Genomic DNA, 19,489 nt, shown 5'->3' on the forward strand with positions numbered 1-19,489 from the left:
CGTGCTTAGCAAAATAGCAAGCAACTTTGATTCTAGACTTCAAGAGTGCATTTTTGCTCACGTGTACTCATTTGTTGAACGTATTTTTCAAAGCGCAACTCGGAAGGAATTCAAATTCGGGTTGACGAACCGAAAAGCCGACATCCGTACATAAGGCGCGCTTGATTAAAAGTTGCGCCGTCGATTTTGGACAAAGCGCTCCATGTCGTGCGCTCGCAGAAGCCAGATGCTTCCCATCATTCAATTGGTAGGATGACATTTTCACACGTTTTCCATTTTATCTAGAATTTGGTCTTACATTTTCATTTATTTCTATATATATATATATATATATATATGTATTTTTTTATTATTATTTTTTTAATGTAATTTTCCCAAGGCTTTTCTATTTTCTCCAAATATTTTTGTTTTTTTTATTTTTTTTTTAATGTAATTTTCCCAAGGCTTTTCTATTTTCTCCAAATATTTTTGTTTTTTTTTATTATTATTTTTTTTTTAATGTAATTTTCCCAAGGCTTTTCTACTTCTCCAAATATTTTAGTTTTTTTCCACATTTGTCTGAATATTGTCTTTTGTTGTTTTTTTTCCCCATTCTTGTTGTCATGTTTTGACTCATATTTTTCCCTCTTTATCTCATATTTGTGCCATACCTGAATGTTTTTTTGGGGGGGGGTTCAGGAAAAAAAAAAAATTATATATAAATATTTTATATATATATATATATATATAGTCTCTTGTGCATTTGGTTGCTCGTCTTTGTCCTTTTTTCTTATTTCACCGCTTTCGGACGGTGCAAAAGTCACTCACGTTTCCATTTGCGCCCTTGCTAATCCCCGGCACGTTTCATTAGCACAATTTTGAGCACGGCCGCCGTTGTTTTCCTTCATCGTCGTCGCGGAAATAAAGTTCCATCTCGAGGTGCAGCCGAGTTTTCCGACTGTGGGAGTTCTTGAAAACGATCAGTGTTGGGATGCGAAAAAGAAAGAGAGGTCAGCAAAGTCTAATGGAGCCCTTTCCCCTTGGTGGAAATTGTAAGTAAAATTGTGTCTGCGCCGGTGCTCCGCCGTCGACTCGGGAGGGCTTCTTGATCGATGACCCGCGCGAAGGCAATTTATCTGCCGCCGCCATTTGCGCTCTAATTAGCAATAATATTTCTTCCCGGTCTGGACGACGTTTGGTCATTTCTTCCCGGGGTGGGCTCGACATCGCTCAACAGGTGACGACTGTGTCGCGGTTTTAGATCGGCGCGGCAGCCGCTCACACGAACGCCGGAAAAGATCAGAAGATGAAAAGGAAGAAAGGAAAACGATGCAGGAGGATTTCTTTGTTTTTGGATCGTTTTTCTTTTTTTTTTTCAAGCCGCAATAAGTCATAATTAGGTCAAGGTTTTTGGTGGTAGGCAACATGAAGCGGTTTGGAAAATAGTGACCAATTCTTGAAGAAAAAACAAAGTTTACTCTCGAACTAAACAAACAGAATTTTAAACCAAGCGCTAGCTTATCGGGAACAATGCTAATGGGCTAATGGCTCGCATCCACACTCGCTGTGTTTCGGCAACTGATATTAAAAACAAAGACGCGGACAGACAATCCAGTCCAAGATTTCCGTCCACTTTGAAAAAATGACTGACGTTACGACGATTGCAGATGAGCGAATCATTTATGAAACGCGTCCATCTCGGTTTGTGTCTCTTTGTCTTCGATTTTACTGGCCCCCTGGTGGCCAAGGCGGGGAAAGCATGCAATGATGTGCCTGTGACTATTCTGGCTTTTAAGATAAGATAAGATATGCTTTATTCGTCCCACACTGGGGAAATTTACAGCCTCCAGCAGCAAGAATGTTTCCGGGCTTCTCTCATTCTCGGAGCTTTCAATCGATGGCGACCGGTTGACGTTTGGCTTCTCGCGTTAGCGGGCATCAGCATTTGACGCGACCATGCTAGCTTAGGACCGCGCCAGCATTTTTGCTTTTGCGGACTCGAAGGGGCTAAGAGCGCGTTTGTTGGTTTCGACGGGAATTTGGCTGTGAGCGTGGTCACAGAAAAAAAATAAAAATAAAAATCAACCCCCCCCCCCCCGCCCCGGTACTTTGACTTTTTTGTGGTTGGAGAGACGCGGTCCTCATTTACAGTCAGGGACGAGCATGTTGAATCTGTTACTGGCAGTCGACCAAACTCAATTCAATTCTATGTCGTCCCCCCTCCCCCCCCCACCCCACTCCCCCCTCGCCATTGCGCCGCACCCCGACAAAGAGGCAAAAGCCCAGCCCGCCTGCCCGCCCGCCCGCCCGCGCGTGCTCATTTGTATGGAGATGAGCCGCATCTGCGATCAAGCCGAGTGGTCTTGCTCGGAGCGGCGGGGGCGAACACGATTGCGGCGAATGCGGAGCGCCGGAGCAGAAATGGACGTAAACCGACGCGCGTCCGCCAAAACTTGCGCGCCCTCGCTCAAAGAAGGTGACGCGCTCGATTTTACGCGTGGGGTTGAAGAGTTTTGCGGTGCCTCCGATCGGTGGCAATTTGCCCTTGAGCAAGGCAATCCGTCGTCACTCTCTCACTGTTCAGGGCCGTCTGGAATAAAAGTCTCCGTCCAAAGCGGCTCGGGCCTTTGCAGGATCTCTCGGGACGGGCCCTTGAAACTTGACCGCAGTCGGTTGCAGGAGAGCGTTTGACCTTGAGCTTGTTTACACGACCTTCTTCATTGTCCTTGTCGCGGTCTCTTCAAATAACGCCGTATTTCTTTTGTCTCTTTTGCGGTGTTGTCGGCAACATCATTCGTTGACCTGATGACTCGGTTCTACTCCTGAAATGAATTTATGATTTGGAAATTGAATTATTTGGGTACTTTTGTCATTGTAAAGCTTTTAAATATCATCTGGAGGTCGCCTCACGTCAGGCGGCGCGGCGGGCTAATGGTTAGCACAAACGCCTCGCAGTGCAGAGGTGCGGAGGTTCGATTTCCGGGAGTTTGCATGCTCTCCCCCGTACCCGCGTGGGTTTTCTGCGGGTCTACATTCCCAAATCGCACTCAAAAAGGTGCGATTGTGAGCGCGACGGGTTGTTTGTCGACGTGTGACCTGCGAGCGGCCGGCAACCGCTTTAGACGACCTTCGCGAGGCAAAGTGGATTTGAAAAAAAAAAAAAATGGCACCATCCCTTACCCGTCCGGAGTATGAATGACGGAATGACCCGACCGATGATTGAGGTGTGCTGCCAATGCGGGTTTGTGGATTACGGCGGACGCCCGCGTGGCTCTGCTTCCTTTTAATTCCCCCCCCCGAGTCGTTTCCTTTTAAGAGGTCAGCTCAAGCCGACGCCCTCGTCTCGAAGGCTTTTTAATGCCGAGTCGGATTTCCATATTCTGTCTCCATATCCCGCCAGTCGTGAGGCTTGAAGGACTCGGCGAGAGCCACATGACGTGCTGATGAATACCCAGGGATCATCTTGACAAATCAATCAATTACTTTTTTTCTTTTTTTTTTTGAATGGCTCAACACCCTCCCTTCTACGTTTTAAGACCGTCTGTTAAGAATCAGCCATTCGGGCAGACGTATTTAACTCGGGGGGGGGGGGGGGGGGGGTGCTCAATGTTCCGATTCCGACGTCAAGATGAAGAAAATGTGATGGTTGTTGGTGGGAGCCAAAGGGGGAACGTCGCGACCTCGACCGTCCCGCTTCACATCAGGCACAGCGCAAATTGGATTGTGGCGGCTTCTCAACTCGGGACTCACCACACGGCGGGCGCGGCCTCTTTCCAAACGGGGGGGGGGGGGGTGAGCAGGTGGGCTGCACTCCTATCCCATTTTTTTTTTTTTTTTTTGAAGTGGCGAAGTGGCCCCCGGCCCGTGCCGACATTTGACAAAACGTCTCTTGGAGTTGAGCAAAAAGTCGAGCTTGAATATGGCCGCCTGGAATGGAAGAGTGAAAAATAAAATCAAAATAAACATCAGTCATCAGTCACATCATTGTTTTTTTTTCATGACTTTATATACGATTTAGTGACTTCCGATAATCGTAATCATTTTGGTCACGATCATCTTCTGAAATCTTTGTAAAAGTTTCATCTCTGCCGCGTACTGCGCAGCTCGCTAGCTCGCTAGCTGCCGTTCACCGTGTTGTCAAATTCCTATTTAGCTCCGGGAACGCGTCGCGCGGCTTTGTCGGCATACGGAGGCCCCATTTTCAAGCGACGTGCGTATGCTAAATCTGTGTCGCGGGCTAATGCTATTAGTCGCACCGCTCTGAAAGGAACATCTGGCTGGAGAGCCTCGCCGCCGCTCCCGACTCGCCGGCAGAGGAAGATTAGGGCCGCGCCGTTTCTCTGAAGATGATTCAGCATGGAATTAGTTAGCCGAGACGCAACACTGGCTGGGGACGGCGCGGTTGTTCGCGCTGTTTAGCGGCGTAGCAGACCGTACGGGATGCTGGTGTTCCCGCGGCTGGCCGAATGATTGCCATGTGTCGGGGTGGGGGGGGGCGTGACAGATTAGTATCTGCGGTACATGTGGTTCTTGGCTGTGGGAGCGCACACCCGCTTCCTTGTGCCTGTTAAGAGGCCGGCTGGGATTCCGATCACGCTCCGGTTGCGCTACTGTTCACCCAACATAATATGCGCTCGGCTATCGTTGGGCCCCGTCCATCCGTTTATTATCTCGTGTTTATCCTGCGCGCGAAGCCGGAGCCGATTGCAGCAAAGCTTGCTTCAAACACTCGTCGGCCCGGTTCGTAGGCTGCGCCAGAAAGTAGCCGCAGAAGCACAAGCTTGGACCACGGGGGGGTCCATTGTTTCCCGGGAAACCGTCATTTGACTTGGTTTCACACCAGAAAGGAAATGACACAAATTGCACGTTAGCTTAACGTGAAAGCATCGGCAAAATGTCGTCTTTTGTAAACATTTCCAAGACTTCAGGCGTTTAAATCCTAACGACGGTATCAAATGGCACATCACAAAAAGCGCAATGTCAAAATGTGGCGACAGTTAGTTTGGGAATTGGCCAAATCAAATTCAAGTATTTGGGTCAAGATTGTGAAGCTGAAGACAAAGACGGGTTTTCTTTGGCCCCTCCCACTGAAAGTGCGAAAAACAAGAGAAAATTAAACATTGTACATTTGATTTCCGAAATGTTTCATTTCACGAAAGTCCGCTAGCTGAATGCTAACATCATGCAAAACACCCTGAGGTGGGCTAGCGGAAATTAGCAACAGCTTTTATCGACTTCATTGTCTTTGGACAGCATCCCCGGTTTGATCCAACGACTCGGGTTCGCTCGGTGCCGCCGATACGTCGGCTGGCGTGCCGCAGCTGTATGTTTGTCGTGCGGGCGTCCAGTCCCGATGGAACTGAGGTTTCGCATTGCGTTTGATCGTATTCTTCTGATGGCGATTTGTGTTTTCCGAGACCCCCGTGTGAAGTGGCAAACATTTTTTTTTTTGGTGCGGGGGGGACTGATGAGAAGTGTAATTGCACATCCACTTCAGTAGGTGGCAGTGGTTCTCCTCTTTATGTATTCATTTTCTTAAGTTCAGGCCAATTGATGCACTTCAAATCTTTTCCGCGACGGGCTCAGAAATATGTTCATCGTTATTTGTGAATTGAAACTTCTTTAATGTTAACGATGTTACGCGGAGGTGTACTAAAAACAGTTTTCTCGACAAATCATACAATGGAGAGTCGCGGCGGAGAGTTGCAACGGGCGAGAATTTTCTTCTCTGTGGGGGGGGGGGTGTAACAGAAAATGTCTGAGATGTGCGCAAATGTGACGCGCTCATGTAAACGTTTAGGCAGCGCGCGGCATTCTTACTTTTGGCGGCCTTTTTATTTGAACGTTACGCGTATGTCGTTATGTTCAAGCTAACGTCTTCCTTTAGCCTCCTTGCTAATGAGTCGTTGCAGGTGCGTAGCTGAGGGGTATGTCTCACCTGCTCTACAAACATGATTTATTAATTAACTCCTGAATTGTGGTCCAGACGGGAACAAAATTGACCCCCCCCCCCCACACTCACACACACACACACACACACACACACACACACTTAATGGATTTCGGGATGTCGGTCAGCGATGTTAGGGTCGCTTAGCTGCTTCGGATACGTACGTTACCTGCCTGTGATTAGGACTCATTTAGTCGGAGTTTTTCACGGCGTGAGGCCCGGAATCAATCTTCCGCTTCGATCGGGAAATGATTGATTTCCCGTCGAGTCTCGCGCGTGGCTCCGATAGACATCTTTCTGGCTCGGCTTGTGAGCAACCCGTCCCGTTTCGTCTATCCTGTCCGCTTAAATCTTCCGCAAATCTCGCCTCACCGCATCCATAAATCTCCTCGCTGGTCTTCCTACCTGGGGGGGGGGCTCCATTTGGCCCGAGCGTGTATCCCAAACCTCGGGCAGGCTGGCGGCGTTTCAATCGTTCATTTTCTTTTTTGCCGTCTTCACAGCACAAACATCAGAGTGAAGTCTGAGCGAGAGGATGAGACGCCGGGCGAACAGACGGAAGATTCACAAGCGCCTCTGTTCTTTTGAAGCAATTTGGTGGCGACGCCGATCGCCGAATGCCGCAATCGTTTGGTTGTTTTGCGGCGCGGTCTGACTGGACGCGACAACGTTTCTTCATCGAATCGTACCGGTTGTTAGATCGGTGAAAGAAAATCCCAAGTGTGACGTGGGAGGAGGCTTCGTGCCGGCCGTTGCGTCGTTTCGTTTGGTCCTTCCTCCATCGCGCGTATGCACTCAGGGCAGACAACGAGGCACTGCAACGCAGCTCAAACTTGGAAGCTATTTCAATTCCTTTTCCCTCGCCATGTGCCGGATTCAATGAAAGCAAGGCGCATGGGCTTTTGTCCCGACGCCGTTGAGGTGCGGTCGAGATGCGAGACAAATGGGACGTCAAGGTCAGCGGCTTTTCTTCTCTAGCTAATTAGCCGGAAATTAGAGCTAATTAGCCGGAAATATGTTTGCTTCCGTTGTTAGCATGATGGGATTAGATCACGAGTCTTTGCCTGCTGTTAACGAGGCCCAACGTCAAAAAAGCGCCGTAGCCTGGCCGAATGTCTGGATTGGAGCAAATTTAAGAAGAAGGAAGGAGAGCGGGAATGCAATATTCCGGGGGGGGGGGGGGGTGTTGTTAAATAATCTTGGAACCTCATCGGTCGCAAAGCAAGCGCAACCCGGTTTACGATGAACGTAGAATAACAGTGTTGCAAAAGTCTGGTGACCCTTCCCGAGTTGTTAATGGCATTTTTCTTTTTCTTCTTCTCGCCTCTGACATCATAACAAATGAGTCGCTTGAGTTGCTGCAAGGTGAACGCATGATAAAGACTCGCCGGGGGGGCTCGCGCTCAGCCGCCTCGGCTTTGGCGCGCTGGGCCGAGATATCCCGCATTGCGATTTTTAACTCCCCGTGGAATCGTAAAGCTGTTTTTGGGCCGGCCCCGTTTCCGTTTGAGCGCATTCATATTTGTTTTTTTTTGGGGGGGCTTTGTGTCATCAAATACGAAATGAAGGCACTCGCAAGGAGCTGCTGCGGCCCGCAATTCACGAAACGCGACTCCGCCTCCTGATGTCCCTCACCAGGCCGCACCTCTTAAAAGCAAGCCGCAACTCAATGGGGGGGGGGGGGGAGAATGTTCATGAAGTGATGCAAAATTGTAGCGGGGGCATGTTGTTCTTGTCATAGGCAAATTTAAGGGAGACCTCAAATTTGTACTCTCCTGTAATCGCCACAAGATGGCGCCAAAGGGTTACTTTGTGTAAACGAAGCTCCTCAACTCACTGCAGCCCCAAGATGCCGCCAAATGGCACCGAAGCGATACTGTGACGCCGTCCGTTTCCACCTTTTCTTTCTCTCTCTCCCCCCCCCCCTTTGACAAAAAAAAATACATCCCGGGTCTTCCGTCATTCCGACTCGAGTGAAGCTGTCCATCAGTCACCGCGGCGTGAGCCCAACCGAGACCAGTTAGAGCCCAATTAAAGTCCCATTAGTTTGCAGCTGCCCAGTCGAAAAATACCCCCCCCCCCCCCCGCTGTCTGTGCATCGTTATCAAGTCGTTACACGGCACGGCTCCATCGAGCTTCCGAGCACCTTCCTAATCCTGGCGTGCGGTTGCTTAATTGAAATCCTATAAATTAGCGACTGAATTTTCTCTCTCCTAGGAGCGCGGAAATGCGGCCTCACGGGGCAGAGGTACGGGGTTCAATTCCGGCTCCGGCCTCCCTGTTTTGCATGTTCTCTGCGTGCCTGCGTGGGTTTTCTCCGGGTACTCCGGTTTCCTCTCACGTTCCAAAAAACATGCACGGCAGGTTCACGGAACTCTCGAAATTGTCCAGAGGTGCGATTGTGAGCGTGAATGGTTGTTTGTCGACGTGGTGCCCGGCGATCAGCTGGCAACCCGTTAAGGCCTGCGTGGGTTTTCTCCGGGTACTCCGGTTTCCTCTCACGTTCCAAAAAACATGCACGGCAGGTTCACGGAACTCTCGAAATTGTCCCGAGGTGCGATTGTGAGCGTGAATGGTTGTTTGTCGACGTGGTGCCCGGCGATCAGCTGGCAACCCGTTAAGGCCTGCGTGGGTTTTCTCCGGGTACTCCGGGTTCCTCTCACGTTCCGAAAAACATGCACGGCAGGTTCATGGAACTCTCGAAATTGTCCCGAGGTGCGATTGTGAGCGTGAATGGTTGTTTGACAACGTGGTGTCCGGCGATCAACTGGCAACCCGTTAAGGCCTGTGTGGGTTTTCTCCGGGTACTCCGGTTTCCTCTCACGTTCCAAAAATATGCACGGCAGGTTCACGGAACTCTCGAAATTGTCCCGAGGTGCGATTGTGAGCGTGAATGGTTGTTTGTCGACGTGGTGCCCGGCGATCGGCTGGCGACCCGTTAAGGGTGTGCCCCGCCTACTGCCGGGATAGGCTCCGGCACGCCGTCTTGGGGATTCGGATAATGAACCGATGGATGGTTTGTCTTGACAATCAAATCACGTTTCATCACGTGTGTTTGAGGAAAAAATGGAACAAAGCGGCTCGTTGGATTGATGACATTGTTGATCAACAAGTAGCCCGCCCCCTTGAGTCGCCATGGTAATAGAAGCCATACTGGATGTTGTTCCCGAAGTCGGCAGTGATTTGTTTCCGTGCCCATTGAAACAGCGGCTGAAAAGTCTGCCGACATTCTTCGTCTTCGGGGTGTTTGGATGAAATCATTGAAATGATTTTCAGTGGACCTGTAAATGCCACCATTTGAGAAAATAGCGCTGGTCCACTGTGCGCATCTTTCCAACATTTTGCACTTTTCATCCCGAGGCTGAGAACAAATTCAAGTGGCAAGTCAAGAGCGCTCACTGCAACTTGATTGGGCAGCCCCGGCATGGGTGCTCGCCGCATGAATCGGGCCGGCAGATGATGAGGTGTCTTCCTCCAATCAAAAAGACGACAAGCCGCAATTTGCATACGAATGCGCCGGTGGAAGTGGACGCTTTATTTTTTTCACCCACTGGCTTATCCGCCGCTCTTGTTATTTCCCACAGCGGTTAACAGGCTGACTCTGTTTGCGGATGGATTTGTTTCCGGCCCCCCCCTGTCGTGTCCGCCCTCATTGTTTCCTCAAATGCGGATCATTGCCGCCGCCTCGTTAGCTTGCCGTGTACGCTTTCTTCATTTTTTTCCACTGCAAATATGAAACGGCTTTGGAAGAAAGCGCCCATCGTAAGCTTTCTTCTCCAAATAACTGATGATGAGGATGATGATGATGACGTTTTTAGGTCATCGCAACGCTGGCACTTGCCGGTTTCCAGGTCCGGCAAACTTTCTTCTGTCTTGAATTCAAACGTATTGACAGAAATGGACGTAATGAGATCTCGATTTTTGTGACGGAAGATGAGAATTTTTTTAAAATTTTTAAAATGATGTACTAGGCACGAAAGTCGGTTTTCGTCCCTTCCTTTAACTCTTTCATTCCACAAGACATACTTGTACGTCTTTTTTAAATTAGGCCCCGCCTACCAAGGACGTGCTTGTACGTCTTAGTCTTTTTTTTGCGTCATAGAGACGAGGGGGGTCTGAGGCAATCTGTGAATGAGAATAAGCCGTTTGCGTTGCAAATCATGTGAAAAAGCGACCAGTAGGTGGCAGTGGTGCCTCCCGTGATTGAAATGCATGCTTTTACAAAAAGCTCTTTTTCTCCGTGTTTTGCCCGGGAATCGCCATTTCCATGAAACGTAGCCATTTTGTAATGCCGATTGCTGAAGAATGTAAAAATGTTTTTGTGCTGATAGAAGAGTCCAAACTTTATTTTTTCGTAGGCTCCATGTTTTCGAGCATTAGAACCAAGTATTCTGTGGGCCTTGCAAGATCAGTCCAAATCCAGTAAAACGCTAGGATTGAGGGGGTCGCTCCAGTGAAAACAGCTGCGATCGAATGAGTTAATCATCCCTAATGGGGTTAAGTATGCGGCGTCGGGAGGCAAAAGAACAAGACCAGACGCGGGCTTTTCTTAACGGGCTATTTCATCGCAACGCTGTTTTAATAGCAACAGCGCCACCTTATCGTCTCCTTGAAGCCGTGTCCATCCGCCGATGACTTTTCATCCCACGTCTGCCATTAGCTGTCAATCACCGTCATGCGCTCAGGCCCGTTTTGCACCCCGCACACTTTGCTGTCCGACCATCTATTGTTGTCGGAGCTCGCGCGGGCGGGCGCGCAGCTAGCATGCGCGTCTTGGGCTGGGCTCATTTCATGCTTGTTGAACTTGATGAACTGCGTTATTGATTTGTTGTTTTATTTGTGAGTAAAAGGGGGGCTGGGGGGGGGGGGTGGTGGAGGCGGCACTTTTCATTCGAGAAGAGGCTATTTAATTTTCACGGATGGTTAAATTCTGAGCAAACCTTTTGGAGGGGAAAATGATGACTAGCCGCCTCACTTCAGGGAGATGGAATACCATATGCCGGAAAAAGCGGCCCTCAATTCATGCGAGTTATTCAATGTCGAAGCTTAAACAGTTGACAAGTGTTTCCCAGAAGCTATGCGGGGGGTTGATGGGGGGGGGGGGGGGATCTCTCACCATTGGAGACAGTAGCTAGCAGCTGGCATTAGCTAGCGCAAAACACGGTAGCGGGAGAACTTTGATGCGTTTTGTTAGGTACATAGCTTGAATTGAAGGCTTTTGCCTTTTCTACCGCCGTAGTTTGGAAAAAGATGTGACATGACATGGATTGCTCGGGAGAAAGATGGAACGCCGAGTGTAACGTACATTTCGACAGGTGCTATTGTCAAATGCAGCTTCTTTCATTTTAGACGTCAGGCGAAAGTCAAGTCTTTCCATTTTTCGGGAGCACGTTGAAAGAGTCGTTCATGCCTTCGTCACCTCTCGGTTGGATTACTGTCACGTACGTGACAATCCTCCACGAAAGCGTCTCCAGTTGGTCCATAATGCCGCTGCCGCTCTCGCTGTGCAGTTGGTGGCGGGCGAGTTCGATCTGGAGGTCAACTTTGTCATTCAAGAGGCGGACGGCATCGGCTGCCTGCCGGCTCTGCTGGAGCACTGCGACGTCGCCTGCCAGGCGGAGATCTGGAACGTGCTGACCGCCATGCTGCGCAAGAGCGTGCGCAACCTGCAGATGAGCACCGAGGCGGGACTCGTCCGGCGGCTGCTGCTCCGGATCGGCTCGGTGGACGACATGATTGCAGGTGCGGCCTGTCGCTTTGCCTTTCGTGTCTGGAAATACTCGGCAGAAAAAAATATTAGCTCCAAAATAAAATAAATAAGAGCATTCGATTTCGGAAGGAGAGAAGAAAAGAATTATTAGTTTCAAGTAGGGAAAATGTTAAACTATGAGAAAACTGTTCGTATTGGAAGGAAATATTGTCAAATGTCCTTGCCGAGTGTAAAAGCACTCACGAATGTGAGAAAACGGATGGATTTTTTTTTTGGGGGGGGCGGGGAATACTTTTGACTCATCCATCCATCTTCTACCGCTTATCTGGGGCCGGGTCGCGGGGGCAACAGCTTTAGCAGGGAAGCCCAGACTTCCCTCTCCCTAGCTACTTCTTCCAGCTCTCCCCCCGGGGGATCCCGAGGCGTTCCCAGGCCAGCTGGGTGACATAGTCTCTCCAGCGTGTTCTGGGTCTTCCTCGGGGTCTCCTCCCGGTGGGACATGCCCGGAACACCTCACCGGGGAGGCGTTCAGGAGGTATCCGAATCAGATGCCCAAGCCACCTCATCTGGCTCCTCTCGATGTGGAGGAGAAGCGGCTCGACTCGGAGCCCCTCCCGGATGACCGAGCTTCTCACCTTATCTCTAAGGGAGAGCAGTTTCCCTTGCCCGGACGCGGGTCACCGGGGCCCCCCCTCTGGAGCCAGGCCTGGAGGTGGGGCTCGTTGGCGAACGCCTGGTGGCCGGGCCTACACTGGGGCCCGGCCGGGCTCAGCCCGAAGAGGCAACGTGGGTCCCCCTTCTCATGGTCTCACCACCCGTGGGAGGGGTCAAAGGGGTCGGGTGCAATGCGAGCTGGGCGGCAGCCAAAGGCGGGGACCTTGGCGGTCCGATCCTCGGCTGCAGAAGCTAGCTCTTGGGACATACTTTTGACCCAGAAGTATTAAATGACAGCCATGCCAAAACTAGAAAATCCATTTTGAAACATTTTGTCAAAAATGCCCCCCCAGCAAAATCAAGGCCGTCTTGCCGTTTGCGTTATTTGACCCGCGTGGCTTTGTGGCCTTTAAAGACTTGCTGGTGGACACGCTGGGCGTGCTGGCCGGCTACAGCATCACGGTGGGGGAGGTCAAGCTCCTCTTCAGCATGCTGCAGGGGGAAGGCGGCCTGTGGGTGAGTCACGCCGAGCTCCGCCTCCGCCGCCGCCGAGTGCACCCCGCCCTTATCCACCGCCGTCCCGTTCTTCCACGCAGCCCAGGCGTGCCGTCAAGATGCTGGCCGTGCTCAACCACACACCCCGGCGACACGGACCCGACGCCTTTTTCAACTTCCCCGGCCGCAGTGCCGCTGTAAGTCGTCGCGCCGCACTTTTTGCCTTTGCATCTCGTCACTTCATGTCAAACTCACCAAATAATCTTCCTGGTTTCATTCACGTTTTTCCCACTGACGGTCCGTTTATCCGACAGCAAACGCCATCCAACAAACGTCTCATCTAAACGCACTTTAAGCGGCATTTGCCGTCTTTTAAGCAAATAAATCCCAGCTTTCCGCGACGCATTAATTTTAACGGTTTGTCACGTTCTTTCTCGTATGAATAATAAATACAACGCCAGCGAGGGTGAGATTTATACAATACAATACAATACATGCTGATTTATATAGCGCTTTCACAACAGCGGCAGCTGTAACAAAGCGCTTTACAAAACAGTTAACATAAAGTAAAATAATAAACACAACACATAACATAGAACACGGACAGTCGTGCAGTCCTAACCACTATTCCGCCACACGCTTTGTTGTTTGAAGCGGTTTGAGATGAAAGAGGAGAGAATCAAAGTGTCCTTTAACCAGTGGATCAGAGACGTCATGCTCAAAATGTGCACACGTCGGCTACAAGCTAAGTTTCAAAGTCAACAAGAAGCTGTAGCATCCATTGACGAAAAAAGACATTGGTTCACTTCTCCTGTCCCATGGAAATCCATTTCAATTCCAAGCGGCGACTCACGGTTCCAAATACGCATCGGCGCTCTTCGCCAACGCTCCTCTCTCCTCATCCGAAAACTTCAGCGGCCATCCATCCAGCCGCACCGACGCCGACTGTCCAACAGCGCTGACATAGCCACTGAACAAACCGGGGTTGTGAAAAATGCTGCCCATTACTGGCGCAAAAAACACAAGCGCCCCAGGTCTGTCCAGCACCGACAGTCAATGGCGCCGACATTCCTCCCAATCAAAATCTGTGCTGGTCCAGGCGTTGCTGCCGAGAAGGCGCAACCACCAAGCACAGATACTGCTCCTTTGACGAATGTCGTGGCCAAAAAGCGCTGAAAACAGTCCATATCAGGTCCACACAATGAAACAACAAACAACATGTGACAAAACAAAAGACAAAAACAGCAAAAAAGAACAAAAAAGCAAGGCTCTTGAAGAGCACTTGCCGAAGGCTGCCTACTCGGGCGCCATCTTGGAAAAAAAAAAAAAAAAAAAAAAAAAAAAAAAAAAAAAAAAAAAAGACGGCTCAACGCTTAATACATATTTAGCGGGAGGGAGGTGAAATTTATTGTACGCGGGAAGGTGTTATTTATTTCAGAAAACCAGCCGCAGGGGCGGAAGATGAATGTTTCTATGAGCTAAGCAAACATTTTGCCCGTTTCATCATTTCAAAGGACACTCCCTGTTTCTTCGCACCATTTTGGGATGTTCCTTACCACACTCGCCGATGGCGATACCAAGCAAACCGATACCGCCTGTGCTTTTGAGACGCTTTCTATTCAAGAAAGACTTTTCATGTATCTTCCGAGCCGCTTGATCCTCCCTAGGGTCGCGGGGGGTCCTGGAGCCTATCCCAGCTGTCTTCGGGCAGTAGGCGGGGGGACACCTGAATCGGTCGCCAGCCAATCGCAGGGCACACAGAAACGAACAACCATTCGCAAACCACACTCACACCTAGGGACAATTTTAGAGCGTCCAATCAGCCTGCCCCGCATGTTTTTGGATGTGGGAGGAAACCGGAGCACCCGGAGAAAACCCACGCAGGCCCGGGGAGAACATGCAAACTCCACACAGGGAGGCCGGAGCTGGAATCGAACCCGGTACCTCTGCACTGTGAAACCGATGTGCTAACCACTGGACTACCGGGCCGCCTTACTTTCGGAATAATATTTTCAAAATAAAGGCAGCGTATTTCAAAATAATACGTACTTTTCATGTATTCTATCCCAAAACTAATAACCATCTCGCATCCCTTTCATGGCGTCTTTTGAAGACGACATTGACACTGAGCTAGGCCGGGGGCGCCGCGGTAACGTCGTTTTTTTCTCTCGGCAGGCCAGCCATCGCGTTGCCTCCCATTGCCAAGTGGCCTTACCAGAACGGCTTCACGTTCAACACCTGGTTCAGGAGGGATCCCTTGAACAACATCAACGTGGGCAAGGACAAGCCCTATCTCTACTGGTGAGCAAACGCACGAGAGAACGAAGATTTTTTTTCCTAGTGGCCGGGAACTCGGGGAACTTTACTCCTGAATGTGGCGAACTGCCGGGTTTGGAAGTGCTCGTCGATACTTGTGTATACTCGTGTGAAGCGCATTGAGTTGCCCTGTGTGTGTCTCAAATGTGCTGTGTCGATAAAAAACCTCCTTGCGGTACTCCGTTATTGAAAGCCGAGATGATATTTGTTAGACTAAAAGGTAGATGGAAAAACATTTGGGGGAGAACGCGGGAACGGATCCATGCCATCCATTGGTTGCGATCGGTTTCAAATAGTGACGGTGGTCTTGGTCACAGAACAAATTCAACGTGATGATCTCAACCGGGCGCCATTTTGCCCATCCAGTATTTTTTTTTTCTCCCAGTTGCACTTTTCATGCCCCCCCCCCCCCCCCCCCCCCCCCCCCCGCCCATCATGCCGATCGCTTTAGTGTCCCGTTCCCGCTGCTTTCGGGAAACCTGCAAACGGAGCAGCGCCGTCACAGACTTCCTTTTGGAACCCCCCCCCCCCCCCCCTTTTGGAACACGCTGTGTTTCCGCCAAGGTCGAAATGGTCATTCTCTAGCAGGATAAAGCCCACACTTTGGGGGCGGGAGGGGGGGCAATATGAACAGGACTTGCAATGTGCATTCTGTCATAGCATGTTGGTCCGAGATAGTCATGAAGTAGGCGTGTCCTTTGGTTGCTCTGGACCCTCACCTGGATCAGGGACGTTTCATGGAAAAGATTTTCATCGAAGAGGGTTTGGTCCGCGTAAAAGGAAGGAATATTGGCCAGGCTCTTCTATATTCAGGTGGCAACAGAGTGCGAGATATGTCAAGCTAATCTTTGCAACTCGACCGTGTCAACAAGAGGAAAAGTGTGTTGACTTCAAAAGGCAGCCCGGGGGGGTTGCTTTCTCAAGAACGGTCCTCGACGGCCCCGATGTGAGGCAAAGCGTCAGCGGTGGCATTAAAAAAACAAACAAACAAAACCTTTGCTTTGCTTTTTTTTTTTCCCCCTCCCGAATTTTAACGTGACGATATGCCCCCCCCCCCCCCCCCCCGCGCTGATTGAATTGATAGCGGATGTCCCAAAAGTCTTATGTTCTTTCTTTCGAGGCTTGAAAATCCCCTTTTGGGTGTGAATAGATATTCCCATGTGGTCAACATGTCGCAACATTGACGTCAGAACGAAGAAAAGCGAAATATAAAAAAAAACAACAACAAAAAAAAAACAAGAGTTATTCCCACGTTTGAAAAACACCCACGTTCTGAGGCATTTGGGCTCATTTCTCCTCGCTGCCCATCTTCAAAGCCCTCCTCAAAACTCACTTGTATTCTTTGGCGTTCGACTCAGCATGACTTGGATTTGTTCTTGATTTTACTGTTTGGTGCTTTCTACCGCCTTTATTAGCGATTCGTCTTACTGTTTATTGTGTATGTTAAATCGCTCCATGTACAGCACTTTGTATGCAGCCATGGCTGGTGAAAGTGCTCGAGAAATACCGTCGACTTGACTTGACTTGATTTCTGCTTTCTACTCTCTAGCGCCAATAGAAGGCATTCTATTCACGGCACTCGCCACAGGAACTTTTCTCCTCGCTCCTAAAGTGTTGCCGCGTCTGCGTTTTGCTTTGTTTGTTGAACTCTACTTGTGTATTTCCGGCGAGTATGCCCCGCCAGACGCACGGACGCGTTTATGCGAGTCTGGATACACGCTGTGCCGTTTTCACGGTGAGACAGAAAATAACGTGAAAACACCGAGGAGAAATCATGATGCCCCGCATACAAATACTTGCTGGACTCCAAAGACCAAGATTCCATGTGGATACAAGATACTATCGCTCAATAAAGTACCCCGATACCCCACACTGGAACGATATCACGATAAAAACAGGAATAGTATTGGAAGCGTAGGAAAGTGGATCATGCAATGAAGGATATTAAACAAAAATATGTTGTATGATAAAAAAAAAGAAAAATAATATGCACAGGCCAGATTTGTAGCCTTGGTTGAAGTACTGCATAAAAATTGCTTCACAGAGGAAATATGTCCGTTATAAAACGGAGACGTGCGGAAAAACCAACACGCGTCCCATTTTTCCCACACGGATTTATTGCTTGTACAATTCATAATACCCTCGGTAAAAAAAAAAAGTCAAAAACGAGGCTCGATAAAGCACAGCGGCGTATTGAGTCATTTGTGTTAACGTGACCTTTTTATAGGATATGCGTATTTCTACAGCACATCCCAGTTCATTTGCTCTGCACGCTGAAACCGTCCGTTCTTGTAATACGGTATCCCGCCACACGGTGGCGCCTCTTTAATTGACTGTCAGTCGGTCAACTGTTTCTTTCAACTTTCGAAGAACATTTTTTTTTTTTTGGCATAGGAACTGTTATTTTGTCGAGTATAAAGTCGAGGAGTCCAGGAAAGTCCTCCCGGGCTCACCCCCCCCCCCCCCCCCCGCCACATGTTTCTTCAACAAACTGTTGTGTACAGCATTAAATGTTCTCTTCAAGAATACGGCCCCCTGGTGTCATAAAGGAGCTGCGCTGTATCAGCTGTTGTACGCTAAAGAGCAACGCACGCCGACGTCCGGTTGCTTCCAGTCTCCCGTGTCCTCATTACCGTATTTGTAATCAGACGAGAAGATAACGAGAGAACGCCGCGGGCCAACGCTTGACACAGAAATTACTCAAAAAACTGCGCCGAAAAGTTCCCAAAAGCCCGTCTACGGGTTTTCGGGAAGCTGTTGGACCTTTTGTTGTTTTTATTGCCTTGTGCTTTCCGTGACAGTTTTACGGTGACGTTCACCTACGAGTAGGGGGAGCGGGAAGCGAGCATAAACCTACGATTGTCCATTTGTGCATCCAGTTTCCGTACCGGCAAAGGCATCGGCTACTCTGCACATTTCGTCGGCAACTGTCTGATCGTCACGTCTCTCAAATCCAAAGGGAAAGGCTTCCAGCACTGCGTCAAATACGATTTCCCAGCCGAGAAAGGTGAGTGCGGCTTTTGCTGTTTTTTTTTTTTTAAATGACGCCTCTCTGCAGCCCCCTCGCTGGTTTCCAGAGCAGATGGAAAAAAAAAAAAAAAAGAAGCAACAATAGGAGTTCTGACAAGAGATCAGCTCATCATTGATCGTTTTGCAACTCGGGTAAAATCTCAGTTGAAGCCAGTGAAGCGTCTAACGGCGTTATCGTTTGTAGAGCGATGTTAAGACTCCGCTTGCTTGTTTCGTGTTTACTCGCATTAACGCAATTGGCGTTTGTTATTCGGAAAGAACATCCAAGAAAATCCACATTTGCGACCTCTTCACTAGGTGAATTTAATCCCATCTTTTTTTTTCAGCCAACTGCCTTTTTTTTTTTTTTTTTTTAAACCAAGATGCATTTCCTTTGAACATCTATTCTTCATTTTTGACAATGTATCCAGCGTAGATCACAGAACTCAAGGAGTCAATTCTTTTTATACTGTATTACATGTCGATGTTTTCACAACTCTGTGTTAAAAAAAAATGGCCGCCAACGATGTGTATAATACGGTATTTATACACATCGTTGGCGGCCATTTTTTTTTTTTTTTTTGGAAATGGTTACAATGAGCTCACGTTCTAAGGTACGGATTGGTTACGTCCCTCGAGGTACGTTTTTAAATTTTTTTAAATTTTGTCCTTGATTTTACTGTCTGGTGCTTTCTACCGCCTTTATTACCGATTTGTCTTACTGTTTAGTGTGCATGTTAAATCGCTCCATGTACGGCACTTAGTATGCAGCGATGGCTGTTTGAAAGTGCTCGATTTTCTCTGATTATCTCCCTCAGTGGTACATGATCAGCATCGTCCACGTCTACAGCCGCTGGAGGAACAGCGAGATCCGTTGCTACGTCGACGGCCAACTGGTTTCTTACGGAGACATGGCCTGGCACGTCAACACCAACGATGCAAGTGCACTGCTAGTTTTCTTCACGGGCCTGCCCGTATTTTTCTTGTTTTCATTTGAAGAAACGCGTCTTCCATTCGGGTCCCAAGCTTGAATATTCATATGCTGAACAGATATGTTGGAGGGAAGTGGATGAGGGATGAACGCATGTGGGGGGGGGGGGGGGGGGGGGGGCAGTGGGCAAGATTTCCACTCTGCAGTCCATTTGCATGTTTCAATGAGGAATAAACAGCTGCACGCTTACACTCTCAGGCACGGCACATTGCTTAAATGATCGCCGTGCTTGATGGTCTCCTCCTAAGCATTAGCTACAGACATCACAAATGATTTATTTCTATTTTTTTAATGCGGCTTGGACAGTCGTCCTTTTTTTTTTTTTTGCTTTTGACTATTCAAAGTAAAAATAACAAATATTTCGACTTGAGTGCAAATTCGTTTT

General features: G+C 49.1%; 2 protein-coding genes across 2 annotated transcripts in view; one reads left to right on the forward strand and one right to left on the reverse strand.

Annotated features, from left to right (window-relative positions):
- LOC127608577 (high mobility group protein B1-like) overlaps positions 1 to 19,489 on the reverse strand; it is a 201,297-nt gene that overhangs the window by 156,683 nt on the left and 25,125 nt on the right. The gene's annotated exons all lie outside the window — the stretch shown is intronic.
- The window catches only part of LOC127608545 (neurobeachin-like), a gene marked incomplete at its 3' end in the record, with an annotated part of 68,654 nt that overhangs the window by 1,352 nt on the left and 47,813 nt on the right, over positions 1 to 19,489 (forward strand). The window contains 7 exon segments of the mRNA XM_052077666.1: positions 11,440 to 11,671; positions 12,709 to 12,809; positions 12,890 to 12,989; positions 14,969 to 15,089; positions 17,984 to 18,098; positions 18,100 to 18,111; positions 18,932 to 19,051. Coding sequence (XP_051933626.1) covers positions 11,440 to 11,671; positions 12,709 to 12,809; positions 12,890 to 12,989; positions 14,969 to 15,089; positions 17,984 to 18,098; positions 18,100 to 18,111; positions 18,932 to 19,051 — 801 coding nt within the window.

This window comes from Hippocampus zosterae, chromosome 10 (genome assembly GCF_025434085.1).
Source record: "Hippocampus zosterae strain Florida chromosome 10, ASM2543408v3, whole genome shotgun sequence".
Lineage (NCBI taxonomy): Eukaryota > Metazoa > Chordata > Actinopteri > Syngnathiformes > Syngnathidae > Hippocampus > Hippocampus zosterae.